Source organism: Mesoplodon bidens (genome assembly GCF_964165515.1).
Source record: "Mesoplodon bidens genome assembly, chromosome: 19".
Classification (NCBI taxonomy): Eukaryota; Metazoa; Chordata; class Mammalia; order Artiodactyla; family Ziphiidae; genus Mesoplodon; species Mesoplodon bidens.
In genome coordinates, this window is record NC_138179.1 from 23,493,325 (window position 1) to 23,516,497 (window position 23,173).

Sequence of the window (23,173 nt, forward strand, 5' to 3'; positions counted from 1 at the left end):
TGGTGACTGTGGGAGGGCAGAAGAATGAGCGTAGACCCAGTAGGCAAAGGTCACCGGGAATGGTGCCCCTCTCCAGGGGCTCTCATCCTTTAGAAGGCAAGCATCCTAGTGGGCGGCCCCATCAGTCACGTACACTTTAGTGTGAATTTCCCCCTTAGGCTCTTGGTTTATTCTCCACCTGGAAAGCAGCTAAGAGCCTGAGAGGGAATTTGGAGACAGGAGACAGGGAGTGGGGAAGAGAGGGTTGTTTGGAAACACGGAGAAATCTTGGCAGAAAGTAGGCCTGAAAAGACTAGGGGGTCGAGAGGAGATCGTCAGGGGTCCTATTCACTCGTAACTTCAGAAAATATTTATTGGCATCTACTATGTACCAGGCACCACTCAGAGTCCTGAAGACACAGTGAGTGGGAGAGAAACATCACTGTCCGAGGGCACGTGCTAGAGTCTTCTGGACCAATGGAAAGAAGGGTCAGCTACCTAGTCTGAAACTGTGTAACAACAAACACAACAAAACAAAAACATTCTCCCTTCGAAAGAGTCTAGTCTCTCCCGACACTAAGAAGAGATAGAAAATGCCAATGCATTCCTTTGAAAGCCAAGCCACACAAAAGTGCAGTTTCATCCCTCAGGGGCTCACCCGAGAAACTGAGGGGCATCTACCCTCACCTCACAGAGGTGTGCTGGGGTTACCCGCACTGGCTCATCAGGGCCCAGGGTTAAATCTGGAGGCATTTTGTGAGTTGGTTGTTAAAGACAGCCAGTATTAAACATTAAATGATCTAAACTTAAAATGAACAAACTACATTAAAAACAAAGGTAATACATATCCTCATACCCTCCTAACTACATCTGACTATTATCCACGCTCTTGATGGATGTGTATGATTACTGATGCTATTTTGTTGGTATAGGGGGAGCACGGTCTAAGGGTAGCATCTCTTCCCAACTCTTGAAATTTACACCATGGAAACTGTGCAACACCACACCGGTCTGTAGGACCAACCCAGGGAGGGCTTACCTTGGCGGAGAACTTGAGGTGAACTTCAGCCTCGTCAGCAAGGCTCTTCTTCACCTGCGCCCATGCTTCTCCCAGGGAGCTGCAACACCAAGGAGTCGATGAGGCTCGGGGAGGCCACACCGACCTCAGGTCAGAGGCCACGGCCCTCCCTGAGACAGGATGGTGGGTCTTGACCACGAGTCCCGGGGGAGTGTACGACACAAGAGACCGTGGACTTGGATGAGGCAGAGGCCAGGCACAAAACAAACCTGAGGACCACAGAGGAGCCTTCCCGAACCAAGCTGAGAGAACAGACTGCAGCAGACAGTCGAGTGCCTGGGGAAATATCCAGAAGCCCAGACGACCAGGGATATGTGAGAGGGAGGTGGGGCACAGTGCCGTGAGGACCCTAATACCTGGCCCATTACTGTCTCCGGCCTTCCTGTCGCTCCTCCCTGGTTTACTGTTGAGGGTTGGAAATGCCTGCTGGCAAGCCAAGGAAGGAGAACGGATGCCTTTTCAGGGAGAAGTCCTTCTCAAACAGAAGGCACCACACAGCCCTGCTTGCAGGTAAACCTCCAGCGGCCTGACTTCCAAGGAGGGCAAAAATGGACCAGCTGGGTGTAGGAACCTCTTAGGGATGCCCACCCAGCAGAGAAGGCTCGCCATCACCATCCTCAGGAGCGTGACCCCCCGCTAGTACTTGTTCTGGATTGTGAACCCCAGTGCTGCCCACAGCCAACCAGGGAAGGGCAAAGTCCTCTAAGCTAAATAACTTTTCCACTGGTAGGAGATGTTCCAAATAGAAGCAATCTCCTGAAGTCTCCCAGACTTTTGAATGCAGGGCCCCGCACTCCAGTCTCCCTCATCCGGAATTCTTGAACCTTGATGACCTTCAAAATGATACTCCTGCATGTTTGCTCGAGACCTCTCCACCCAGCTGGTAAACCCGGGCTGAATGGTCAGTTGACTTAATTTCATCAAAAAGCCACTTCCGGGCTTCCCTGGTGGCGCAGTGGTTGAGAGTCCGCCTGCCGATGCAGGGGACATGGGTTCGTGCCCCGGTCCGGGAAGATCCCACATGCCGCGGAGCGGCTGGGCCCGTGAGCCATGGCCGCTGAGCCTGCGCGCCCGGAGCCTGTGCTCCGCAACAGGAGAGGCCACAACAGTGAGAGGCCTGCGTACCGCCCAAAAAAAAAAAAAAAAAAAAAAAAAAAAAATCCACTTCTCCCAGAGAATTCATTAAACTTGAGGGGCAAAAAAGCTGATTCAAAGACAGCAGGCTGCGAGGCTTCTGGGTTTTGAGCCGAGCAGCCAGCAGCTGAGAATTACCCAACAGAACAGAACAGAACAGATCTCTGTGGTCAGAGTCTGGGCCTGTCTGGTCATGGTGCTGGCCCAGGCTGAGGCGGCTGTTTATGGGAAACAACTGATTGATTTTATCTTGGAGTCAGGCAGCAAAGAAAGGTCCCCTCAGGTGATCCCAGCTGGGGGGCCCACCCGAGAAGAGACGGAGTGAGAATCGGAGCGATCCAAGCTGCTGGCATTTGTCTTGGCCTGAAGGGCCTGAGCTCCCGGGAGCTGGGCTGGGCCCACACTGGGTGGCCTGGCTCCTTACCTGACTGGGCAGATGGGTAGGGGGTCCATGGTGGGGGAAGGAGGGAGTGGAAGCGGTCACGATAGTCATACAGATATGGGATCAGAACAGCAGGTCCAGAAAGAGACTCGCCCAGATACAGGTGATGCACTTGCAGCAAAGGTGCCAAGTATCTCAATGGAGAACAGACAGCCTTTCAAGAAATGGCACAGAGACAACTGTACATCCACAGGGAAGAAAGGAATCCTGCCCCTGACCTATGCCACACACAAAGATGATCTCAAGATGGATCACACAGCTACAGTGAAAGCCAACAAGCTTACAGAAGCAGTCCCAGGAGGAGGGGGAGTTTGATGACAGGGGGCTGGAGGGGGCTTCTCCCTGCAGCTGAGCTACTCGCCAGCCCGCAGGAGGTACAAACAAGAGCCCAGAAGCCCTGGTGGTGCCGAGAGACTGTAAGTCTGCTGCCAGCAGAGCACGTGGTCAGTAACTGGCCCAGGGACAGTGACATTGGCCTGAGACTGTCATCTGAGGGTCATCGGGAGGAAAGGCGAAAGCACAGTTTCACGCTCAGGACAATGTCCTCGGCCCTGCCTCCAGGCTGGGCCCTCAGTAGTAGGAGGACATCACTCCAAACACTCAGCTGGGCCTGTCTGAGCTGGGCCAGCCCCAAGCAGGCCTCTCCCCCCTCCCAATATTCCAGCCGCCTTGGAGCCACGTCACAAGTTAGAAAAAAGGCCATTTAGAAATTCTCTCCCTGAAGAGAGATTTTTTTCATCTGATAAGAGGTTAATGAAAAAACAAAACAAAACCCAAAACCCGAGATATCATTTCTCACACGGTTCCAGCAGACCGTCTGAGCCTGCCAAATCAAAACACATGTTACTGTCACAAGTACCACAGGATAGCAAAACTGAAGGCAGGACAAATCACCTGCTGCTGTTTATTTACCAATGTGCACACACCCTGTGGAATCTAATTTGGACACAGCACAACTCAAGTCTCCCCATCCGCATCTCCCCAGGCTGCCCCACATTTCTGGGCTCCGGCATCGCGCTTCGAAAGTTTCAGGTGGACGGGCTGGCATGCAAAGCTGTGTGTGAATGCAAAACAGTGTAGCTGAAGGTCGTGAGCAGGGGCGGGCCCATGCGCCTCCAGAAGGAGCGTGTGTCTGGGGGTGGTGCGTGCACGCAGGGGAGATGGGGGGTTATGTGTTCCTGGCCGTGTTGCACGTGAGCTGCGCTGATGCCGGAACGTGAGCGTGTGGCGGGTTGCCCCGTGTTTGTGGGTGCACGTGTGTACGGCATGATGGCGAGGGCCGACTCCTGGCTCGTGCAGCTGGGAGCATATGCTGTGCGTGTTGGCCGGACGGAGTGTCCCTGGCAGCAGCTCAGGCCGAGGAGGTGGAAGCCTCTTCCAGAGCAGCTCTGCGTTGCGGGGCATGGGGGTACTTTAGGAAAGCCCCCTGCCCAGGCCGGAGGGGAGACTCCCCGAGAAGCTCCCTTCCTGCCCTGGTCTCAGGCCCGGTGCAGGGAGTAGGAGGAAGCCGGAGGTAACTTCATTTATGTCCCTGGAAGAGACACTGGCCGTGAAGGACCACCCAGTGGCCTGCTGGGTCAATGAAAACCATTCCGAGGCGGCCTCTTGGCTAGACAGCGAGCCCACACAGAGGCCCTAATCAAAGCCACATTTGGTTGGCAAAGCCCCATCGCCTGAAGGATTCAAGCCATGCAGGCAGATTTGGCCTTGTTCAACATCACAGCTCTGTGACGACCACAGCCAGCCCATGACAGAATGTCTTCCATCCCCGGGGGCTCACTTCCCCTTATAGGTGGGATTCGAACAGAGTCTGCACTGGAGAGAGGTCGGACTAGAGAGAGGACCTCGGGGGACCTTTCAACTCCTGAGACTGTATTTGTTTTAGTATTGAGGTGCAATTCACACAACACAAAATTAACCACTTTATAAAGAGGATAAGCATTTACTACATTTGCCATCTTGTGCAGCCATCACCTCTAGTTGCAAAACATTTTTATCACCCTGTGATGGACTGAATGTGTTCCCCAAATTCAGACGTTGCAGCTCTAACCCACAGTGTGGCTGTTATCTGGAAATGGGGCCTCTAAGGAAGTAATGAGGGTTAAATAAGGTCATACGGGTGGGGAAGAAGTGACACCGGAGAGCTCGTTGTCTCTCCTCACTGAGGAAAAGCCACCTGCAACGCAAGGAGGGAGCTCTCACCGGACACCAACCCTGCCAGCACCTTGACCTTGGACTCCCCAACCTCCAGAACCGTGATTAATTATATTTCTGTTGCTTAAGCCACCCAGTCTATGGTATTCTGTTACAGCAGCCCAAGCAGATGAACACATACCCCAGAAGGAAACCTCGTACCCATTAAACAGTTACTTCCAGTCCCCTTTTCTCCCGCCCCCTGGCCATCACCCATCTTCATTCTGTCTCTATGGGTTTGTCTAGTCTGGCCATTTCATATAAATGGATCATACAGTATGCAACCTCTGTGTCCTGCTTCTTTCACTTAACATAATGTTTTCGAGGTTCATCCCCATAGTAATGTGGATCAGAACTTCATTCCTTTTTATGGCTGAATAATATTCCATCATGTATCCATATATCCAACGTGGATGGACCACAATGTGTTTATGCATTCATCCTTCGATGGACATTTGGGTTGTTTCCACCTTTTGGCTATAGTGAACTGTGCTGCTACGAACATGTGTGTATATGTATTTGAATATCTGCTTTTAATTCTTTTGGATATAAACCTAGGAGTGGAATTGCTGGATCATACAGTAACTCTATGTTTAGTTTTCTGAGGCACTGCCTAACTGTGTTCCATAGTGGCTGTGCCAGTTTGCATTCCCACCAACAGGTTGAAACCCTTTGTTAACAGATGGAGCGGAGAAGACTACAGTCGTTCCCCAACTAGGGATCTTTCTGTGGCCGGGAGGGTGGGCTTGAGCCTCTCCCAGCCCGGGTCCCACCCAAGGAGGTCTGGACTGCCACAGCAGGAGGGGGAGGGGAGCCTGGGCCTCAGGCCCACAGGAGAGAATTCTAAACAAGGGGGCTGGGTGTGGAATCCTGTCACACCTAGTTTCCTACCAGCCTGCTCTCAGAGAAAGGGGAGCAGGGGTTGGCATCTGGAGGCTGGTTCCCAGCTACCAGGTGACAGGGCAGAGGGGGTCCTGACATACTCCAGCATCTGGCAGGAGGCCCTTGGCCGCTCGACAGTAGATAATATGGAAGTGCCAACCTTGAGTGTGAATGCCCACACCTGGAGTCATGGCTGGCCAGCTGGAGCCATGAATGCCCACTTTGAACCATGAATGTTCCCCTTGAATCATGAATGTCCACCTTGAACCATGAATGCCCAACTTGAATCGTGAATGCCCACCCTGAATCATGGGCACCCACCTTCAGCCAGGTCTATGGAGACCTTTCCATCCATATGGGACCATGGCAACGATCAGTGATCAGTGAAAAGGGACCCCCCAACAAGTGTCCCCTCTCCTTCCCCACTCCCATCACTGTCCTCCCTACTCACCCCTCCTCCTGAGCAGCCAAGGAGTTCTGAGAGAGCTTAGCTAAGTTCTTTGCATATTCTTCTTCAATCTTTATCCTGCAAAGGGAGAAAATCCAACATGTCAGCTCCCCAGCACTAGACTGTGGGTCCGACCTGCAGCCCTGCTACTTACTAACCATGTAAACGAACCCGCCAGACCATAAGCTCTGCAAGTACATGGCTCTTGTCTGTCCACCTGACACATAGTAGGTGCTTAATCAATACATGTTGACTGAATAAATGAACAAAATTGTCTGAACCTCATCTGCAAAGTGAGGCATATGCACCTGTGTCCTAGGCTGTGCAGAGAAGAGTGGTCATTTGCATAGTTCCTAGCACAGAGCTGGACACACAGCAAACACTTAAACCAAGAAATGTAACTCATGATGGACCATGGCTGCCCCCTCTCCCAGCCCCCGAGCTCTGGGCTGAGAGCCTGCAAGGCGGCGTTGGCCCCTCTGAAGCAGGAACAGAACCCCTCTCTACGTTCTCCCAGACCCCAGGGCCCCCAAATTCCAAGCCTGCAGGGTGCAAGCATTTCCATGGAAACCAGCAGTGCCCAGCTCTGTGGTGGATTCCACTTCCCCGGAGAGGGAAGTTTCCCCGGAGAGGGAAGTTGCCTTGGATTTCGCTTCCGGCAGGCAGGCCCTTGACACACTTTCAAGGCAGCTCTCCGGGGAGTGTTCTGTATTATCTGGCACAACCGTGTAAAATGTGTTGTCATGGTATTAGTCACTGCCTAAGTGGTCCCCCGAGGAGCTATGCTTGTGACGACCAGAGCTGGCCAGAGGGCTGGGGCCTCAGAGAGGCCCCTGGTCCATCACTTGGCAAATGAATAAAACCCCAGAGATGCTCCCAGGGCTGCAGCATTTGCTTCCAGGCTGATCAGGAGCTGAAGGGTGGCCTGACAGAGCCCCAGGGCAGTGTTCTGAGTCATGGTCATTTCCTGCTTCGGTGCTGAGAGGCTCAGTCTCGCTCCTTCTCTCACTACCAGCTCCACCATCTCCACATACTCTCAAGCCTGCCTCCATCACTTCCTCTCCATCCACTCAGCCTTTAGTCCCTCCCCTCCCCAGGAGGACATGGACGGCCAGCCTCCAGCCAGGAGGTCTCTGGAGAAAGCAGATCTCACCATGTCACGCTCTCAGCTTCAAACCCCCGAAGGCTCATCAATGCCAACCGCACACACCAGGCACGAGGCCCGTCCTCTCCAGAGCCGGCATCACTCCCCTAAGCTGTGGCCACGTGGTTCACCAGATGTCTGCCATGCCCCCCCACCCCACTCCCTAGCACCGGTCCAGCTCTCACCTCTGCACCTCAGCTCCCACCTCTCCCGGCTCTGAAAGGTCCCCCTCTACAAGACCCCAGGTGAACTGAGAAAAGTCATAGGAGTCCACCTGTCCCAGGGAAGACGAGTGGTCTCACGTGGAAGGTTCCATTTATTTATTAACACGACCTCTTTATGAAAGCGTAAACCCTAAGCATGTTCAGACTAGGCTTTTCTAGCCATTTTCCTCTTGGCCTGTTTCCTACTGTTGTTTTCTCACACCTGAGCTACAGAATCTCTCAATCTCCTACCAGTTTAATGGGTCATAAAATAAAGATTTGATTATACCAACAGAAAACAGGCCTCCTAAGGAAAACAGATGCCTTAAAATGCCATAGAATTGTTACTGGATTATTGTTGCTATAATTAAAAAGGAAACATTTAAAAAATATATTGCCATTTACTGTCAATATTTCCAGTGTGCCTGCCTTGGAAACTCCAGACGGGAAGCTGTGTGTTTATGTGTGTGCACACATGTGGAACGGGGGGGGGGGTATGTGCACCTGTATGAGTGTGCAGGTGTGTGGGTATGTGCTTTACAGGGTCTCAGAACTTGGAGAGACTGAGGAGGGGAGTGATGAAGAAGGAACTTCTCTCTGTAGCTCTCCCCACTTCCATTAGGCTGAATTTATTGTTTCATCTACGGGCAGGCAAACCACTATTATAATCCCTGCACTTACCGTAATGACCTTATCTGACTCTCCCAGTAGGCTGAGCTCCCTGAAAGCAGGAATGGCAGGGTGGGGGTTTCTGGATGCCCAGGCCTGGGATATGGCTTTGGCTCAAAGATGAACTGAAAGGTTAACAGTCTCCTTTTTTGTTATGTTAAGGAACGGCGCTTCAAATGAGGGCGGCGCATCTGTAGATAAGCAAAGGGGCCAAGCAGTCTGCATGGGGATACATTAGGGAGCGGTGGGGACTGTGGCAAACTGGAAACACCCACTCCCTGTACAGGGGCGGCTGCTCTTCAGCTCCAGCCAATTGTTGCATGAGGGATGCAAAGCCACGGAGCCAGACTTTCTTCTTTCCCCAGAGATGCCAGATATGCAGACTTTAATGTAATATCCACCAATTTTTTTTTGCTGTTGTTGGTTCAAATCTTTAAAAACATCACACAGGCCAAAGCAACACAACTGCTGGCCAGACTTGTCCCAAGGGTCATAAGCCTGTGACTCCCGTCTTGTGCTCCCCTTAGTGCTAACCAAGCCCAGTGCTGGTGTGCAGTGCTCACCCTGGCTGCTCACTCCCTCGGGCTCAGGGACCAAGGTGGGTGCTGTCACCAGTCCCTGGAGCTGGGAGGGCCCAGGCCTCACCTTTCCCGGATGAACTCTGACATTTCCTTCTGCATTTGTTTGCCCTTCAGCTGTTTCTGAAGCAGCAGTTCAAACCCCGCCATGGTTCCGTTGCCTTGGGGGTCCTTCTTATCAGCCTAGGAAGGAAAGAGAAGCGGCAGCGTTTAGGTGACATCAGCATCTGGAGCCAGAAGGAATGGAGTGCAGGGAAGACAGACCCCAGAAGGGACCCCGATGTGCCGGGTAACCCTGTCCTCAGCCCCAGAGGGAGGACAAGGGCAGGAGTATCGGCTGCCCCAACTCACGCCTCTCCTGGCGCTCCTGTCCCCACGTGCTCTCTGAGGCTTAAGCCCTGATCGCTGCTGCCACCCCATGTCCGTGCCCCTCAACCCCACAACCTGGAAAAGAGGAGGAAGGGTATGTGGCCAAGAGCACAGGCACCAGGCAGCTGCTGGGGCTGGCTGGACCCTCTGCGGAGTCTCGGCATCTTGACTAAGCTGGGAGACAGTGTGTAACCTCAGGGGCAGGTATCCCCAGCCCTGAGCCATGCCATCCTCTCTTGCACTGGCTGGGCAGTGGCATCCTCCAACGCACATGCATAAAAGATCGTAGTGACTTCTGGGGAGAAGCTGGATTGCAGGGCAGCCACAGTGGGAAAGGGCCCGCTTCCAGGCTTGACATCCCGGCCGGGGGATCCCAAGCAAGTTCCCTCACTTTCTTTCTTTCTTTCTTTCTTTCCTTTCTTTCTTTCTTTCTTCTTTCTTTCTTCTTTCTTTCTTCTTTCTTTCCTTCCTTTCTTTCTTTCTTTCTTTCTTTCTTTCTTTCTTTCTTTCTTTCTTTCTTTCATTTATTCATTTATTCATTCATTTATTTATTTATTTATTTATTTATTTATTTATTTAGCGGTACGCGGGCCTCTCACTGTTGTGGCCCCTCCCCTTGCGGAGCACAGGCTCCGGACGCGCAGGCTCAGCGGCCATGGCTCACGGGCCCAGCCGCTCCGCGGCATGTGGGATCTTCCCAGACCGGGGCACGAACCCATGTCCCCTGCATTGGCAGGCGGATTCTCAACCACTGCGCCACCAGGGAAGTCCTAAGTTCCCTCACTTTAAATCTGAGCTGCTCATTCCATGAAACTGGGGAAATACTGGCAACCACCTCACGTGGTCATCTCAGGACAAATGACACATGGAAACAGCTTAGCCTAGTGTTCAGCAAATACCAAGTCTTCAGTTGATGGTATTTAAATTAGTTACTTTAAAGAGACATCAGGACTCGGGGAAGATGGCCAAGTCAATGAAATGGGAATTTAGCACCCAATTCATTTTGCAAGCAAATATTAAAATTTCAAAATTAAATGCTTTTTGTTTTGTTTCGCCTGACTCTCCTCAAAGACGCCTGAATCTCTCTCTCCTGCTCTCCCCTGGCCCTCCCTGCCTCTCTGGTACCCCGAGCACGGCCTTCCCTGCCAGACAAGCATCGAGCATCTGTTCCCACAGCTATGGCTGCAGATCAACCCTCAGAGCCTTCCTGGACCCTGGCGGGCGCCACTCCTAAAGCTGTCCCCCATCTAAGGCAGCCTTTCCCACCAGGAATCCAGAGTCAAATGCTTTGATACTTAAAGGGAGGAGTTAAAAACAGGTCAAAATAGGGCTTCCCTGGTGGTGTAGTGGTTAAGAATCCACCTGCCAGTGCAGGGGACACAGGTTAGAGCCCTGGTCCGGGAAGATCCCACATGCCGTGGAGCAACTAAGCCTGTGCGCCACAACTACTGAGCCTGCGCTCTAGAGCCCGCGAGCCACAACTACTGAGCCCGCGAGCCACAACTACTGAGCCCGCGTGCTACAACTACTGAAGCCCACACGCCTAGACCCCGTGCTTCGCAACAAGGGAAGCCACCGCAATGAGAAGCCCGCGCACCACAACGAAGACCCAATGCATCCAAAAATAAATAAATTAATTTAAAAAACAAGAAAAGAACAACAAAAAAATAGGTCCTTTGCCACCACAGAGAGGAGCATCAGTGAGAACCCTGTCCCAGGATCTGGAAAGACCTGGGCTCTCTCTCATCTCAGCCACTGGGCAAAGCGGTCAGGTCCTTCCAATTCTAGGCTGTGTCTCCCACCACTCGCCCTAAAATAAGAATGGATTGCACCTCTAACATCCCGTTAGAACAGCTGTTTTACGAGAGGGGAAAAGAAAAGGGCTGGCGACGCCTGGAGAACGCCACTTACCTCCCCACTCCCTCCTGGTGCAGGATCCCTTCCTCAGCTGCCCTGACCCAGGGCCCTCTGAGCCACACTGTAATACCTCTCTTGACGGGGAGATCATCACCACACGGGGCACACCATGTCACAAGGGGGCTGCTCTGGCCATTGAAAAGTTACTCCAAGTACATTTAAGACGTGTGCCCTCCATTGTATGAATGCTACATCTTGATGAAAAAGCCAAAGAAAAATTATTTGAAATACTGAGCCCCAATCTGACTCCCTGAGAGGATGTATATGCTGAGTGATTTATCCACACTGGGAAAACCAGCCCGAGGAAGTGGGCTTTAATAACCGTGTTAGCAGAAAAATATCTATGAGGGGAAAAGGCCTTGATGGTCCGAGAGATAAAAACCCTGGGGTAAGTATCAGAGTCCCAGGAGGGCTTGAATCAAGATGGGACCCAGATGACTCTGACAGGCAGCAGGATGACCCACTCCCCCTGGCTCCCTACCATCCCCCACCATCCGCCACCCGCTGACCTCCGGCTCCCAGGGTGCCCATTCCCGGGGCTTGAGCTGGTCTCCCCCGCATGCTCTGTTTCCTGCTCCCCTCTTTATGGATGATGTCTCTCCCGCACCCACCCCCCTTTAGGATGGTGTCTCCAACCTAGCTCTTCCCCTCCATCTCCACAGCTGCCATCGTCTTTCCTGGCCTCCCACAGGTTCACGGGCACTTCTGCCTGTTTACAGCCTTCCCTGCATGACACAGGCAAATCAGATCACATCCAATTCCTGCTTAAACTCTCTACCACCTTCCTGCTGCAAACAGAATAAAGCCCAGCATACTTATGGAGCCTGCGAGGTCTTGTACACTCGGATTCCCTGCTCACCCTCACCCCTGGGCTCACCCTCACCCCTGGGCTCACCCCCGCCCCCGAGGTGTGTCTGCCGCCAAAGCCAGAGCCCTTTCTACAATATTTGCTGCCTCTGCACATATCTCAGAAGATCTGGAAGAAACACAGCAATAGGAATCTTTGGCTACCTTCTGAAGGGCAAGAGATCTGGTAGAAAGACGAAAGCATTTTTGTCTAGTACTTGGTTAGCAAATCTATAAAAGGGTAGGTAATCCATTCTGACTGGTGGTTAAAAAAAAAGTTTTGATTTTTTAAATTTCTGGTTCCTTGGGGCCTCTGCCAAAGTTTACTTTTTTTAGGTGTACAATTCACTGGTTTTTAATATATACACAGGTCGTACAACGATCACCACTGTCTGATTCCAGAACGGGGTGATTTCATTTTAAAAGCCATTGTGAACTTTAAAATGCAAATGTCCAGGAGTACTCCCAGAGTTTCTGAGTAGGACCCTGAATCTGTCAAAAGATATTTCTTTAATTTTGGAGAAATACACACAAAATTTACCATCTTAACTTTTTTTTTTTTTTTTTTGCGGTACGAGGGCCTCTCACTGTTGTGGCCTCTCCCATTGCGGAGCACAGGCTCCGGACGCACAGGCTCAGTGGCCATGGCTCACGGGCCCAGCCGCTCCGCGGCATGTGGGATCTTCCCGGACCGGGGCACGAACCCACGTCCCCTGCATCGGCAGGCGGACCCTCAACCACCGCGCCACCAGGGAAGCCCCATCATCTTAACCATTTTTAAGTGCACAGTTCAGTGGCATTAAGGACATTTGCACTGTTGTGCAAACATCACCACATCCCCCTCCAGAACTTTCTCATCTTGCAAAACGGAAACCCCGTACCCATGGAACAATAGGCAAAAGCTCTGGAACCACAGAATTATTCAAACTGGAGTCCCCTACAGATTGTGTCTGACTGCCTTGTGACCTTGATGGAAACAGGGAGGCTGTCCAGGAGGAGAAGCACTGTCCAAGGTCACCTACAAGAGTGACAGAGCAGGTCTGGAGCCCAGGTTGGAGTTGATTCTGGTCTCCTGCTACCACTGAGCGGCAAGGGGACCCTCCAGCTTACCTGCATTCTGCCTGGAGTTTCCATATTGCCCTGTGGACTTTCTGAGATTTATGGAATGATCTAGACTCCAAGTGGGACTTAAGTTTCCAGCCTCCAGTGCTCAATCGACTGCCAGCCCGTTAGGTTTCACCCGGAGAGGTCGCTCTGCTTTGATCTCAAGCCATCGCCCCCCTCCCGGGTGTCCACTCCTGGTCGCCGGGGCTGCAGTGCAGGGGACGCCAAGGCACCACTTACCCAGAAATAGTCACAGTAGCTCCATTCGGTTGGTTTGAGCAACTGCTGCTCCGGCATCGTGTCTGGGTGCGGAAATGTCACGCAGTTTATCTGGAAGACACAGAACAGGAAAGAACACGGCTTGGCTGGAGGGTTGGGAGAAGCTGGAGAAGCTTCGGTCCTAGGACATGGCACTGAAGAGGTCCCCCTACAGGGCTAGCTTGATAGAGAACATGCACTGGGGTCCTGGGATGCTCTGGCAGTCGGCCTTTCAAATGAGGGGCAACCGGCACTCACCCCCACCCCAGAGGGGCTGAAATCAGTCCAAACTGTCTAGAGAGCAGTGCAACAGAAGCTAGCAACACTGTAAATGTCCACAGCCTTCCACCCAGAGGCTGCACTTGTAAGATTCTATCCTACAGATACCTACACACGGGTGCAGTGACATACATACACGGTTTTCACCACGGCTCGGTTTGTAGTAGCAAAAGGCTGGAACCCAACTCCACTGTCTATCAGCAGGAGAATGGTTAAAAAGTATGAGACAGACATGTATGGGCATCGTATCCATGGTGAAAGACATGACAAGAATGTTCTTCTGTACTGATAAGGAAGGTGTGGCAGGATACAGTGTTAAGTGGGTGGGTGGCGGGGAGAAAAGGTAGAATAGTATTTACTGTTTGCTATCTTAGTGTAAAAAAATTTTTTTTAATTAAAAAAAAAAAAAAAGGAGGGGACTCCCCTGGTGGTGCAGTGGTTAAGAATCCACCTGCCAATGCAGGGGACACGAGTTTGAGCCCTGGCCCGGGAAGATCCCACATGCCGCGGAGCAACTGAGCCTGTGTGCCACAACTACTGAGCCTGCGCTCTAGAGCCCACGAGCTACAACTACTGAGCCCACGAGCCACAACCACTGAAGCCCGCGCGCCTAGAGCCCATGCTCCGCAACAAGAGAAGCCACCGCAATGAGAAGCCCGTGCACCGCAATGAAGAGTAGCCCCCGCTCGACACAACTAAAGAAAGCCTGCGCTCAGCAACGAAGACTCAACGCAGCCAAAAAAAAAAAAATCTTTAAAAAAATAAATAAACATGAAGAACCTAGGGGTAAAACAGGAATAAAGACACAGACCTACTTGAGAATGGACTTGAGGATATGGGGAGGGGGAAGGGTAAGCTGTGACAAAGCGAAAGAGAGGCACGGACATATATATACTACCAAACGTAAGGTAGATAGCTAGTGGGAAGCAGCCGCATAGCACAGGGAGATCAGCTCGGTGCTTTGTGACCGCCTGGAGGGGTGGGATGGGGAGGGTGGGAGGGAGGGAGATGCAGGAGGGAAGGTATGTGGGAACAGATGTATATGTATGACTGATTCACTTTGTTATAAAGCAGAAACTAATAAAAAAAAATAAAAATAAATAAAAATAAATAAATAAAATTTAAAAAAAAGAGGAGGAAGGAATAGATACCCATTTGGTATATTTCCGGAAACTGATAACATCATTTGCTTCCAGGGAAAGGAATGAAGTGGCTGAGCATCCTGGGTGAGAAGTTACCTTGTGAATTTTACCTCATGATGTATATTCTATGAACACAGAGAGTTTAGGTGATAATCCAGGGTGCGTGCCTGGGGCTGGCTGGCCCTGGCCCAGGAGAGAGCAGTGCAGAGATTCCTGGGCTCTGCCTCAGACTTTACTGCCTGAGCAGGATCACGGTGCCCCTGGCTTTCCCTGCTCGGCAGAAGTGGCTTCGCCGCTGGCCCTGCTGACGTTGCTTCAAGCCCCAGATCCGCTCCTAGAGAGTCCGCTCATTTGTTCTGGGAGCCGCAAGGCCTCGGGAGGGCAAGGCCTGAGCCCTGGCAGTCTTTAACCCTCATCACAGCCCCAGCATCTGCCGAAGTGGGAGCCATCAGATGTTCAAGGCGAGAACAGTGCAGAAAACCCCTGGGGTTCTGAATACAAGCAACAGACTCCAGTGCCAGGCAGCCATGCAAAGAAGTGAGGGGCTGCACATCACGGAAACTGAAGCTTGGGTTGGTGGGGGGACCAGCCTCCACGTCGGGAAGGGGGGTGGTGTCTGCGAATGTCTGACTAGGGGGCAGATTCCTCCCAGCTCTCGCCAACTGCTGCCAAGCCAGAATGAGGAGTCTGGGGTTGTCAGCTTACGCGATGACACGAGAGTAGTGGAGGATCAGGATTTTTACGTGAAGCGTCTCAACGCTTAAATGTTATCAATTCATTCATGGTTAATAATAATGACAAAAACAACAACAACGACACCTTGTAAGCCAAAGCAACCCTCTGCCAGCTGAGTCAGGCCCGTGGGCCCCCAGCCATGGCCTCTGGTTCAGGTGCTTGGGGGCGGCTAGAAGTAAATCTGGGCCCCGCCAGCTCCCGGGGGCACAGGCTTCGCTTGCACTCCTGGGGGGAGAACACAGGAGAAATCCCAGCCAAGGGAAGGGCCCCCTCCTCCCAGATACTGGCATCTGGCTGACATAAGGGCAGGGATTCCCGCTCTGGAGGGAAGCATGACACGGAAGGAAGGATCAGGGCCAGGAATGACCCCGGGAGCCCTGGAGACAGGGAGCATGGAATTCCACCAAGGTCAAGGTAGAGGCCCACGGAACGCCTGGGATGAGATGTTTTCTCCCAATGCCCCACGCCCCAGCCACCCGAGGTATCGCTGGCCTGCAGGAGTCTGCTTGGGGGTGGCCAGCCTCTCAATGCCCAGCTCAGGAAATGGTCTTCCCAAACCCTCTTTTTGGGCTGACACCCCCAAGTTTGTCCAGAGATGAGCCTCCTTCTGGAAACCAGGGCTGGATTCCACAGTTTCACATACTCCTTATTTCATGTTCCAGCTGTTCTTGCCTCAACAAACAATGATGACCACAGCCTATTTTTACTTGGTTTAATAATGTAATCCATGAAAACTCCAAGCAAATTTAATGATAAATTAACTATGACATTACACTGGGCATTAAGCATCGTGGAAGCAGGTACTCAGAAGTGGATACAAAGGTCTTCTAGAGTGCCTTGTCTGGGGTCTAGGAGACAGGGGAGGGGCGTACCACAAGTGGCCCTATAACAACCACTGAAGGTGAAAGCTGGCGGGGCTGGGGGGACAGAGGTTGGAGGAGGACAAGGCTTCATCCCTCTTGGGGCTTATGTCACTCTCTGAGGACACCAGCCCTTGGATGGACTGGCCAGTGGCCCCAGGGTGCCCGTCTCCATCCCTGTCAACTCTGGTTTTGGGATTTCGCAGCCCCAGCAATCCCATAGGAATTTCCCTGAATCCTGGCAGAGCCCTGCACCCCCTGGTGGGCATCTCGAGAACTACACCTCACCGGCCCCATCGTGGGAGGCATCCTGGGAGAATTTCTGCAAAAGCTTTGCGTGCATCCTCACTTCATCCTTCCGGCAACCCCACAAGCTGGGTCACACTGGCCTCATTTGATTAACTGAGGATCACAGAAATATCTGCATCTAGTCTGGGCTGACGGCTCGAGCCCTCACCCACGATGCTGTGCCATGGAACACGTGCTCGGTCCACGCAAACGTTTGTTGAACGGCTACTTGGTGCCACGCAGTAGGCTAGATCTTCCCAGCACTTTGCACAGGTGCATTTGTATTTCTCGTGACTGCTTACTCAGCATCTCTCTTCCTTTGCCAGACAGTCTGTCCCAGGAGGGGAGGAAGCCCACCTCCTCCCCACTGTGTCCCTAGTACCTGGCCCAGCACAGCCATGGGATGGGAGCTGTAAATGTTTCTTGGTACAATGAATGGAGGCTAGAGATAGAAGGTGTAGTCTCTGCCCTCGACGGTTTTACAGCCTAATGAAGAAGGCAAACAAGTAAATATGTAATTGCAATTCTTTGTGTATAATGGCGGAGCCAGGGTCAGAAGCCAGGCAATCTACGTCACACTCAATCTATGTCATGCTACCTTCTAACACACTTAGGCGTAGCCATGCCATGTCCCCACCCAAGGCAGGGGCTCAGGTAGGAAGGGGTGCTGGACAGGAAGCAGGAGACGGGGGAATGCCCCCACTATGTACTGTTTGGGGGAAGTTCCAGGAGCCCCTCCCACTCTCGCTCCCAAGATGACCATCCTCAACCAACAGTGTCTTCGTTCTGGCACCAACTCTGCTCTCTCCAGCCCTCAGTAAATGGAGTAACACCCGCTCTGCCCCTGACGGCCACGGGGCCCCCTGAGCAGCAGAGGTTCTGCCAGGGTCGGCCTGCATGGGGGCAGCCAGAACCACAAGAGCTGCCCTCAGAAACTCTCTTGGCGGGGGGGCGGCTACAGCCACCACTCAGGCATCTGGCCATGGCACAAGAGCCGCTGAACACAAGTGTGACCCACCCAAGGGGGCTGGCGTGGGGAGGCCCGGCGCAAGCCCCGGCCCCAGCGCAGCACGGAGGCCTCCCTGGAGGCAGAGGCCGCAGCTATGTGCCCTCCTCTCTGACAGCCGCCCTGCAACATAGAAGAGAAAGTGGTTTCACAACCAAGCGGGCCCTGAATTTCCTCCTGGTGGGAGAGGCTACTCTGGGAGGGGGTGACAGAGGCAAAAGCCAGAGTTGGGACCTGTGGAAGCAGAACAGAAATGCCCCCAAGCACTCACATCCAGTCCCCGAGCTCCCACCTGGGGCCCCCAGACGGGCCATGCCGGGGAGCTCAGACTGAAGACTAGAGGAGTCCCCAGACTCTTGTTTCTAGGACAGGAGGGTGGCTAGGCGGCTTTGCTGTCATCTTTTCTGGAATCCTCCAGATTCTGTCGCGTCATATTGGTGCCGAGGCTGTGAACTGCCATTAGCGCCCGTCACTTCCAATCAAGCAAGCAACCCACTCACTGCCAGCCTTGCCCGGGGCCCCATTGCTGTCAAGCAGCCCACGTGTCGGCCTCTTCAAAACTTGTTCCAGGCCCAGGTCGGGGAGCCGGGGCGTCGGAATCAAGCTCGGTCCTTGCTTCTCGGCCACACTGTGAGCCAGACTCAGATGCCGCCTGCAAATCTCTGCTGCTTGGGTGAGACCAGGTAAGAGGATGCTCACCCTATCCCCGCACACCGGGGCGAGGGAAGCTTGGGCCCCAGCCTCCCCACATCGTTCCCCCCAGCATCTCCTTCCAGGGAAGCCACGAGCTCTGCAGGATCAGGACTCAGAGGAAGGGGCCGCAGTGGGAGAGTGACTGCTCCGGGGAAAGGAAAGAACCATGGTACAGAGCTCTTCAGCCCCACTGGTCGGCCGGCCGGTGAGGATGCCCATCTCCAGCCTGGAGAGTAGGGCCGCATGGGCTGGCCGTCTAGCAGACCCAGGTTCAAGTCCGGGGCTCTGGTCCTCACTCACTCTGCCCCTTCTCAGTTTTCCCAGCAAAAAGTCCCCAAGGCTTGAGTGCTTATTTAAAACCTCTGGGGTGCGGGGGTGTTGGTTATAACGCAAACTTTCCAGCCTTGCCCCAGAGTGACCAACAAAGGAATCTGCATTTTAAACAAGTATCCCCAAGGCTTCAGATGAGAAGCACTGCTGTAGGGCAGCATGAAGGAGGAGGGAAGGCAGTGAGGCAGGGATGGAGGAGGTGTGTTGCCAGGAGACCCAGGGCCACGCCCACGCTGACAAAGCCCCAGGCTCTGGCTGAAAGGCAGACCAGAGCAGTGACCCAGGCCGCACCCCGTGAGCTGGGGTCCATCACCCATGGGAGGCATGACACTCTGCTTTTCAATTTTTCTTTCTCTTATTCACGTTCCTTCTACAATGCTAATGTATTCCCTCTCTTGCAGTTTCTTCTCCCTCTTTCTCCATCTTTCAGGGAACTTTGGGAGCTCCTGCTTTGCCCCAGTACTCTGGGGCTTTTTGTGAACCTGAGGACTGTGTTCTCAGGACGTCTGCCCCGGGGGCCTGTCCACGCCCTCCCCGCATCAGCTCCGGTAACAAGGAAGCTGCTGCTGGCCCAGGGTTGAGCCGCCTGGTCCCACCCTCGGGAGGCAACTTGCAGCTGGGGCATTGCTGGTGGGTAACAGCACAGGTCTCAAGTCCTGATGCTTCCCAGCTGTGTGACCTCGGGCGAGGTCCTGCTCTGTGCCAGGTCCTGCTCTGTGCCTCAGTTTCCTCATCTATAAACACGGTGATGAGGAGACTAGTGTGAATTGAGCACCTACTGTGTGCCAGGCTGTTCCACGTGCTTTCCACACCACCCCTAGGGTGCACATGCCCATCGTCTCCCCATTGTACAGATGTGGACGCTGAGACCCAGAGAGGCCGGGTCGCTGCCCAGCTGGTGGGTGCTGTGCTGACCCCCTTGGCTTCAGAGCCCGAGTCCCCAGTCCCCACACTACCCTGGTCCAACCACCTGCCCTCCCTCAGTGAGCGGAGAATGAAATGGGTGCTCAGAACCCTACTGGTGCCTAATAAATGTACACACAGGGGCAGCAATTACGACTGTTGCCATTGTTTGCCTACCGCTTTTTGCTCCCCAAATCCTTCAAAGCAGGATCTGCAGCCTGCATGAGCCGGGGCAGGGGACCCCGTCTTGCTTCCACCTCCGTAGGGGTGGGCAGCATGACGAGGACTGTGTGACAGAGCCTGAGGGAGCCTTTCTCCGGCCCCAGAGCTGCTGCACTTGGGTCGAAACTGCACACCTAGGACCACACGTCTCCCAGCTCCAAGTTCTTAGCTGAGCAGATGGACAAGTTGTTTCTCTACTTGGAGGGGGAGAGACGTCCAGCGCCCGCCTTCCCCGAGCACAGGGCTGATGTGGAGCCGGAGGCAGGGTGGCGTGGGGACTCGGCGGGCTTTTGGAAGAGCCCGGGGAGGCTGTCTGGCCGCTCTGGGCAGAGGCTGCCTGCTTCCCCATCAGGAACTCCCAGGAACTCTACTCTTAGGGCGCTTTCTCTTCCTTTTAACTTTGATGTCTTCCAGAAGTTACCCTGCACAAAAGCCACCCTGCCGTGGCTGTAATTTACACGTCATGTCACTTGCGCAGAGCACAGCCCACCCCCTCCAACCCACTCCTGCACGTGTACCTTCCCCTACCTGCCCTGCAAAAATGGCTTCTGCACCATTCCAACCACAATCCTTCTGCTTGTTTGCCCCAAGAGAAAAAGTGAAATAAGAAATCAACAGAAGAAGGGCCGGCGGGGAGGCAAGGGGGGAGCCCTCGGCAACATCCAAGCTTTGGAACTTCCCAGGTACCAGGCTGGGCAACGCTTCCATTCAGCGGTCCGCATTGCCATGGCAACAGGGGAGCCACGGACCAGAGACAGCCCCAGCTTGCCACCCAACATGCGCGCGCTCCGCGGGAGCCGCTTACCGTCATGGTGTTTTCCTTGCTCTGCTTTTTGCCTGGTGACGAGGATCCCAGGTTCTGGGGAGAAACACGAGAAATATCGTCAAAGCTGTTCTCCATATTGGACATCCTCTTTCATTCGGGTTCCCTGAAGGTGGAGGCACTGGTGAAAAGCCTCGGGCCGGGGAAGTTTGGGGATGCTCCGGCTGCCGTTAACCCCCAAGTCACCATAGTCTGGGAGAGAGCAGGCAGGAGCCTCCAGCACAGGCTCTGAGAAAACTGCTCCAGAGCAGGTCTGCCTCCTCTTCGCCCCCGTCGGCGGTTGGGGGAGCTAACCCCTCAGCTGCCCTCTGCTGGTAAGTGGTTCTGCACGCTGCTTGCTGCCTTAACCTGCAGAATCCACCCGGGGAGCAGAGAGTTAAGGCCACCACCTCCTCGCACTGAGGATTCAGAACATGACATCTTATTCCAAATCCCCCGGGTCCGACATATCACACCCCAGATACGTGCAGTGTGGCCTGGGGTGCTCGACCACCTCCGTGACGTGTCACCTTCCCAACCCCGAGAGCAGGGAGGCTCTGTTTCGGCTTCCATTCGGACTTTGGATTGCCTTTTTATGTCTTCCCTTTGCCAGCAAGAAAACCATCATCCCAAGGACCACCAAGACCACAGGACCGCAGCAGCTTGCCCCAGACCTAGGATGGTCCTGGAATGGAAGATAAGGATTGCCAGCTGAGAACACCACATGGGTCCCATGAGCCTATGACCCTAAAGGGGAGGGTCAATTCTGGGTCTTTGTTGTCCCATCAGCAGTGACGTCAGGGACTCCATAGGGTCCCTGAGCAGGACGTGGGATGCCCACTCCTGTCCTGAGCCACATGTCGAGCTGGGAAGCAGGCTCGCCCCTAAGGCACTGCAGTGGCATGGCATGTGTGTCCTGGGACTCGTGGCCTTATTCTGTCTCTAGTGGGAGGGAAGGAAGTGGCTGCTAGGACTTTCCAGAGAAAGGCCCAGAAGAAGCACGAAGAGGCTTCTCCAGCAAGCCTCAGGGAACCAGCAGCCCCCATCCCCAGGCCAGCACAGCTCTGGACCACCCAGCAGGATGAGTGTTTTGGGGGTGGGGGGTGGTCAGCCCCTGCCTCAGGAACCCAACTGCTCATCGGGCAAAATAAGAAGCTTGATGGAGTTCCTGCCCATGGTCCCCTCATTCCCTGCCTCCCCCGCCCAGACGCCCCCTCAGTCCCTCATTCCCATCGGGACCTACTTTGGCAGGTAAGTAAAGTCAGCTAATGAAAACTGACATCCCTGGACTGTCCAGCTAAAAGGGACCTTTACATGTCATCGTTTCACAGACAAGAAGATGAACTCGCGAGCCTTGACATCCTGCCAAGTTAACTTGAGCCTCAGTTTCACCATCTGTCACCTACGGTCCTCAGGCTCTGGAGTGCATCAGAATTAGCTCCCCTCCATCGGGTCCCCCTGCCCACCTCCCAGAACTGCTGATCCAGCAGGTCTCCGGGGTCCAGGGTCTTTAAGGAAGAGTCTGGGGGCCTCCATGGAGGATGTCTGTTCTGTCGTTTCATTGAGGCCCCCCTAACTACAGCACCTCTGTTAGCAGACCCAACAGGTTCTGGGGCAACGTCACGCTTGTGACCAACTATAGCTTCCTTAGACGTGTTAAATGCATCAACGCATGCAGCTTGCCCACCCTGGACCCTCCCAAACTATCAATTCTGCCCAGGGCACTTGCCAAGATTGGGCTTTCTGGGAGGAAGGCAGACCGAGGCTGCACGGCAGGGGCCCAGGTACCAGTCTCCAAGGAGAACAGACAGGTGCTGGGCTCCTCCTACAGGTTCGTCCATGCAAATACACACCGGGTTGGGCAAGGGGAACCTTTGGGATGGATTCTTTTTTTTTTTTTTTTTTTGGCCGCATAGCATGTAGGATCTTAGCTCCCAACCAGGGATCGAACCCACACCCCCTGCATTGGAAGCGCAGAGTCTTAACCACTGGACCGCCAGGGAAGTCCCTGGGATGGATTCTGCAGTTTGCAGGGGCCTCCCTACCACAGACACACATCATCACCACCAGGACCCACCACAGTGCTCCCATTACACCCCCTAGGAAGTGCAACCAGTGCTCCGGGAGCCTTGGCAATCGCCTTCCAGTCTCTGTACCAATGCTGCTGCTGATGGGGAGGACGAGAGGGAGGAGGGGGAGGGGAACTCCCAGGGGAAGGATACACTGGGAGAGCTTCTACCCAGAGTGCTACCTTGTGAGGCAGCCATGAGGCACGCATTTAACACCCGTAGTCTCACTGAGTCCTCACAACCCCACCAAGTTACTGGCATCGTCTTCATTTTACAGATGAGGAAGTCGAGGCTTGCAGACACTAAGGTGTCCAGGGTCACAAGGCAAGTAAACAGAGGAAACTGATCCCCAAACCTGAATGACCCTTTTCTCTGTCTCCCGCTATCTCTCCACTTTGAGACCTGGGACAATCTCTTGTTTTTCCAGGTATCTCTGCAGGGGCCAGAAAACATCTCCGTCATCCACAAACACTGATTTGGGGGCCACTGTGTCCAAGGCTGTCTGGAATGAGGCTGGACACAGAGGTCACCCTCCTCCCTATAATCTGGGCCAAGACGGGAGTGCAAGTAACAGCATGTGGGGGTGGGGGTGATGCTCTA

The 23,173-nt window shown here is 53.7% G+C and overlaps 1 protein-coding gene across 5 annotated transcripts in view; it reads right to left on the minus strand.

The window, feature by feature from the left end:
* The window catches only part of GAS7 (growth arrest specific 7), a 205,032-nt gene that overhangs the window by 18,947 nt on the left and 162,912 nt on the right, over positions 1 to 23,173 (minus strand). For 3 of the 5 annotated variants that reach the window (XM_081219270.1, XM_081219273.1, XM_081219272.1), the window contains exons 5-10: positions 20,508 to 20,561; positions 17,567 to 17,677; positions 13,227 to 13,316; positions 8,818 to 8,933; positions 6,160 to 6,234; positions 1,019 to 1,097 (exon numbers count right to left, since the gene is read on the minus strand). In XM_081219270.1, coding sequence (XP_081075396.1) covers positions 1,019 to 1,097; positions 6,160 to 6,234; positions 8,818 to 8,933; positions 13,227 to 13,316; positions 17,567 to 17,677; positions 20,508 to 20,561 — 525 coding nt within the window. The remainder of the gene's footprint in view (positions 1 to 1,018; positions 1,098 to 6,159; positions 6,235 to 8,817; positions 8,934 to 13,226; positions 13,317 to 17,566; positions 17,678 to 20,507; positions 20,562 to 23,173) is intronic. The other 2 variants (XM_081219271.1, XM_081219274.1) reach the window with 1 other exon arrangement.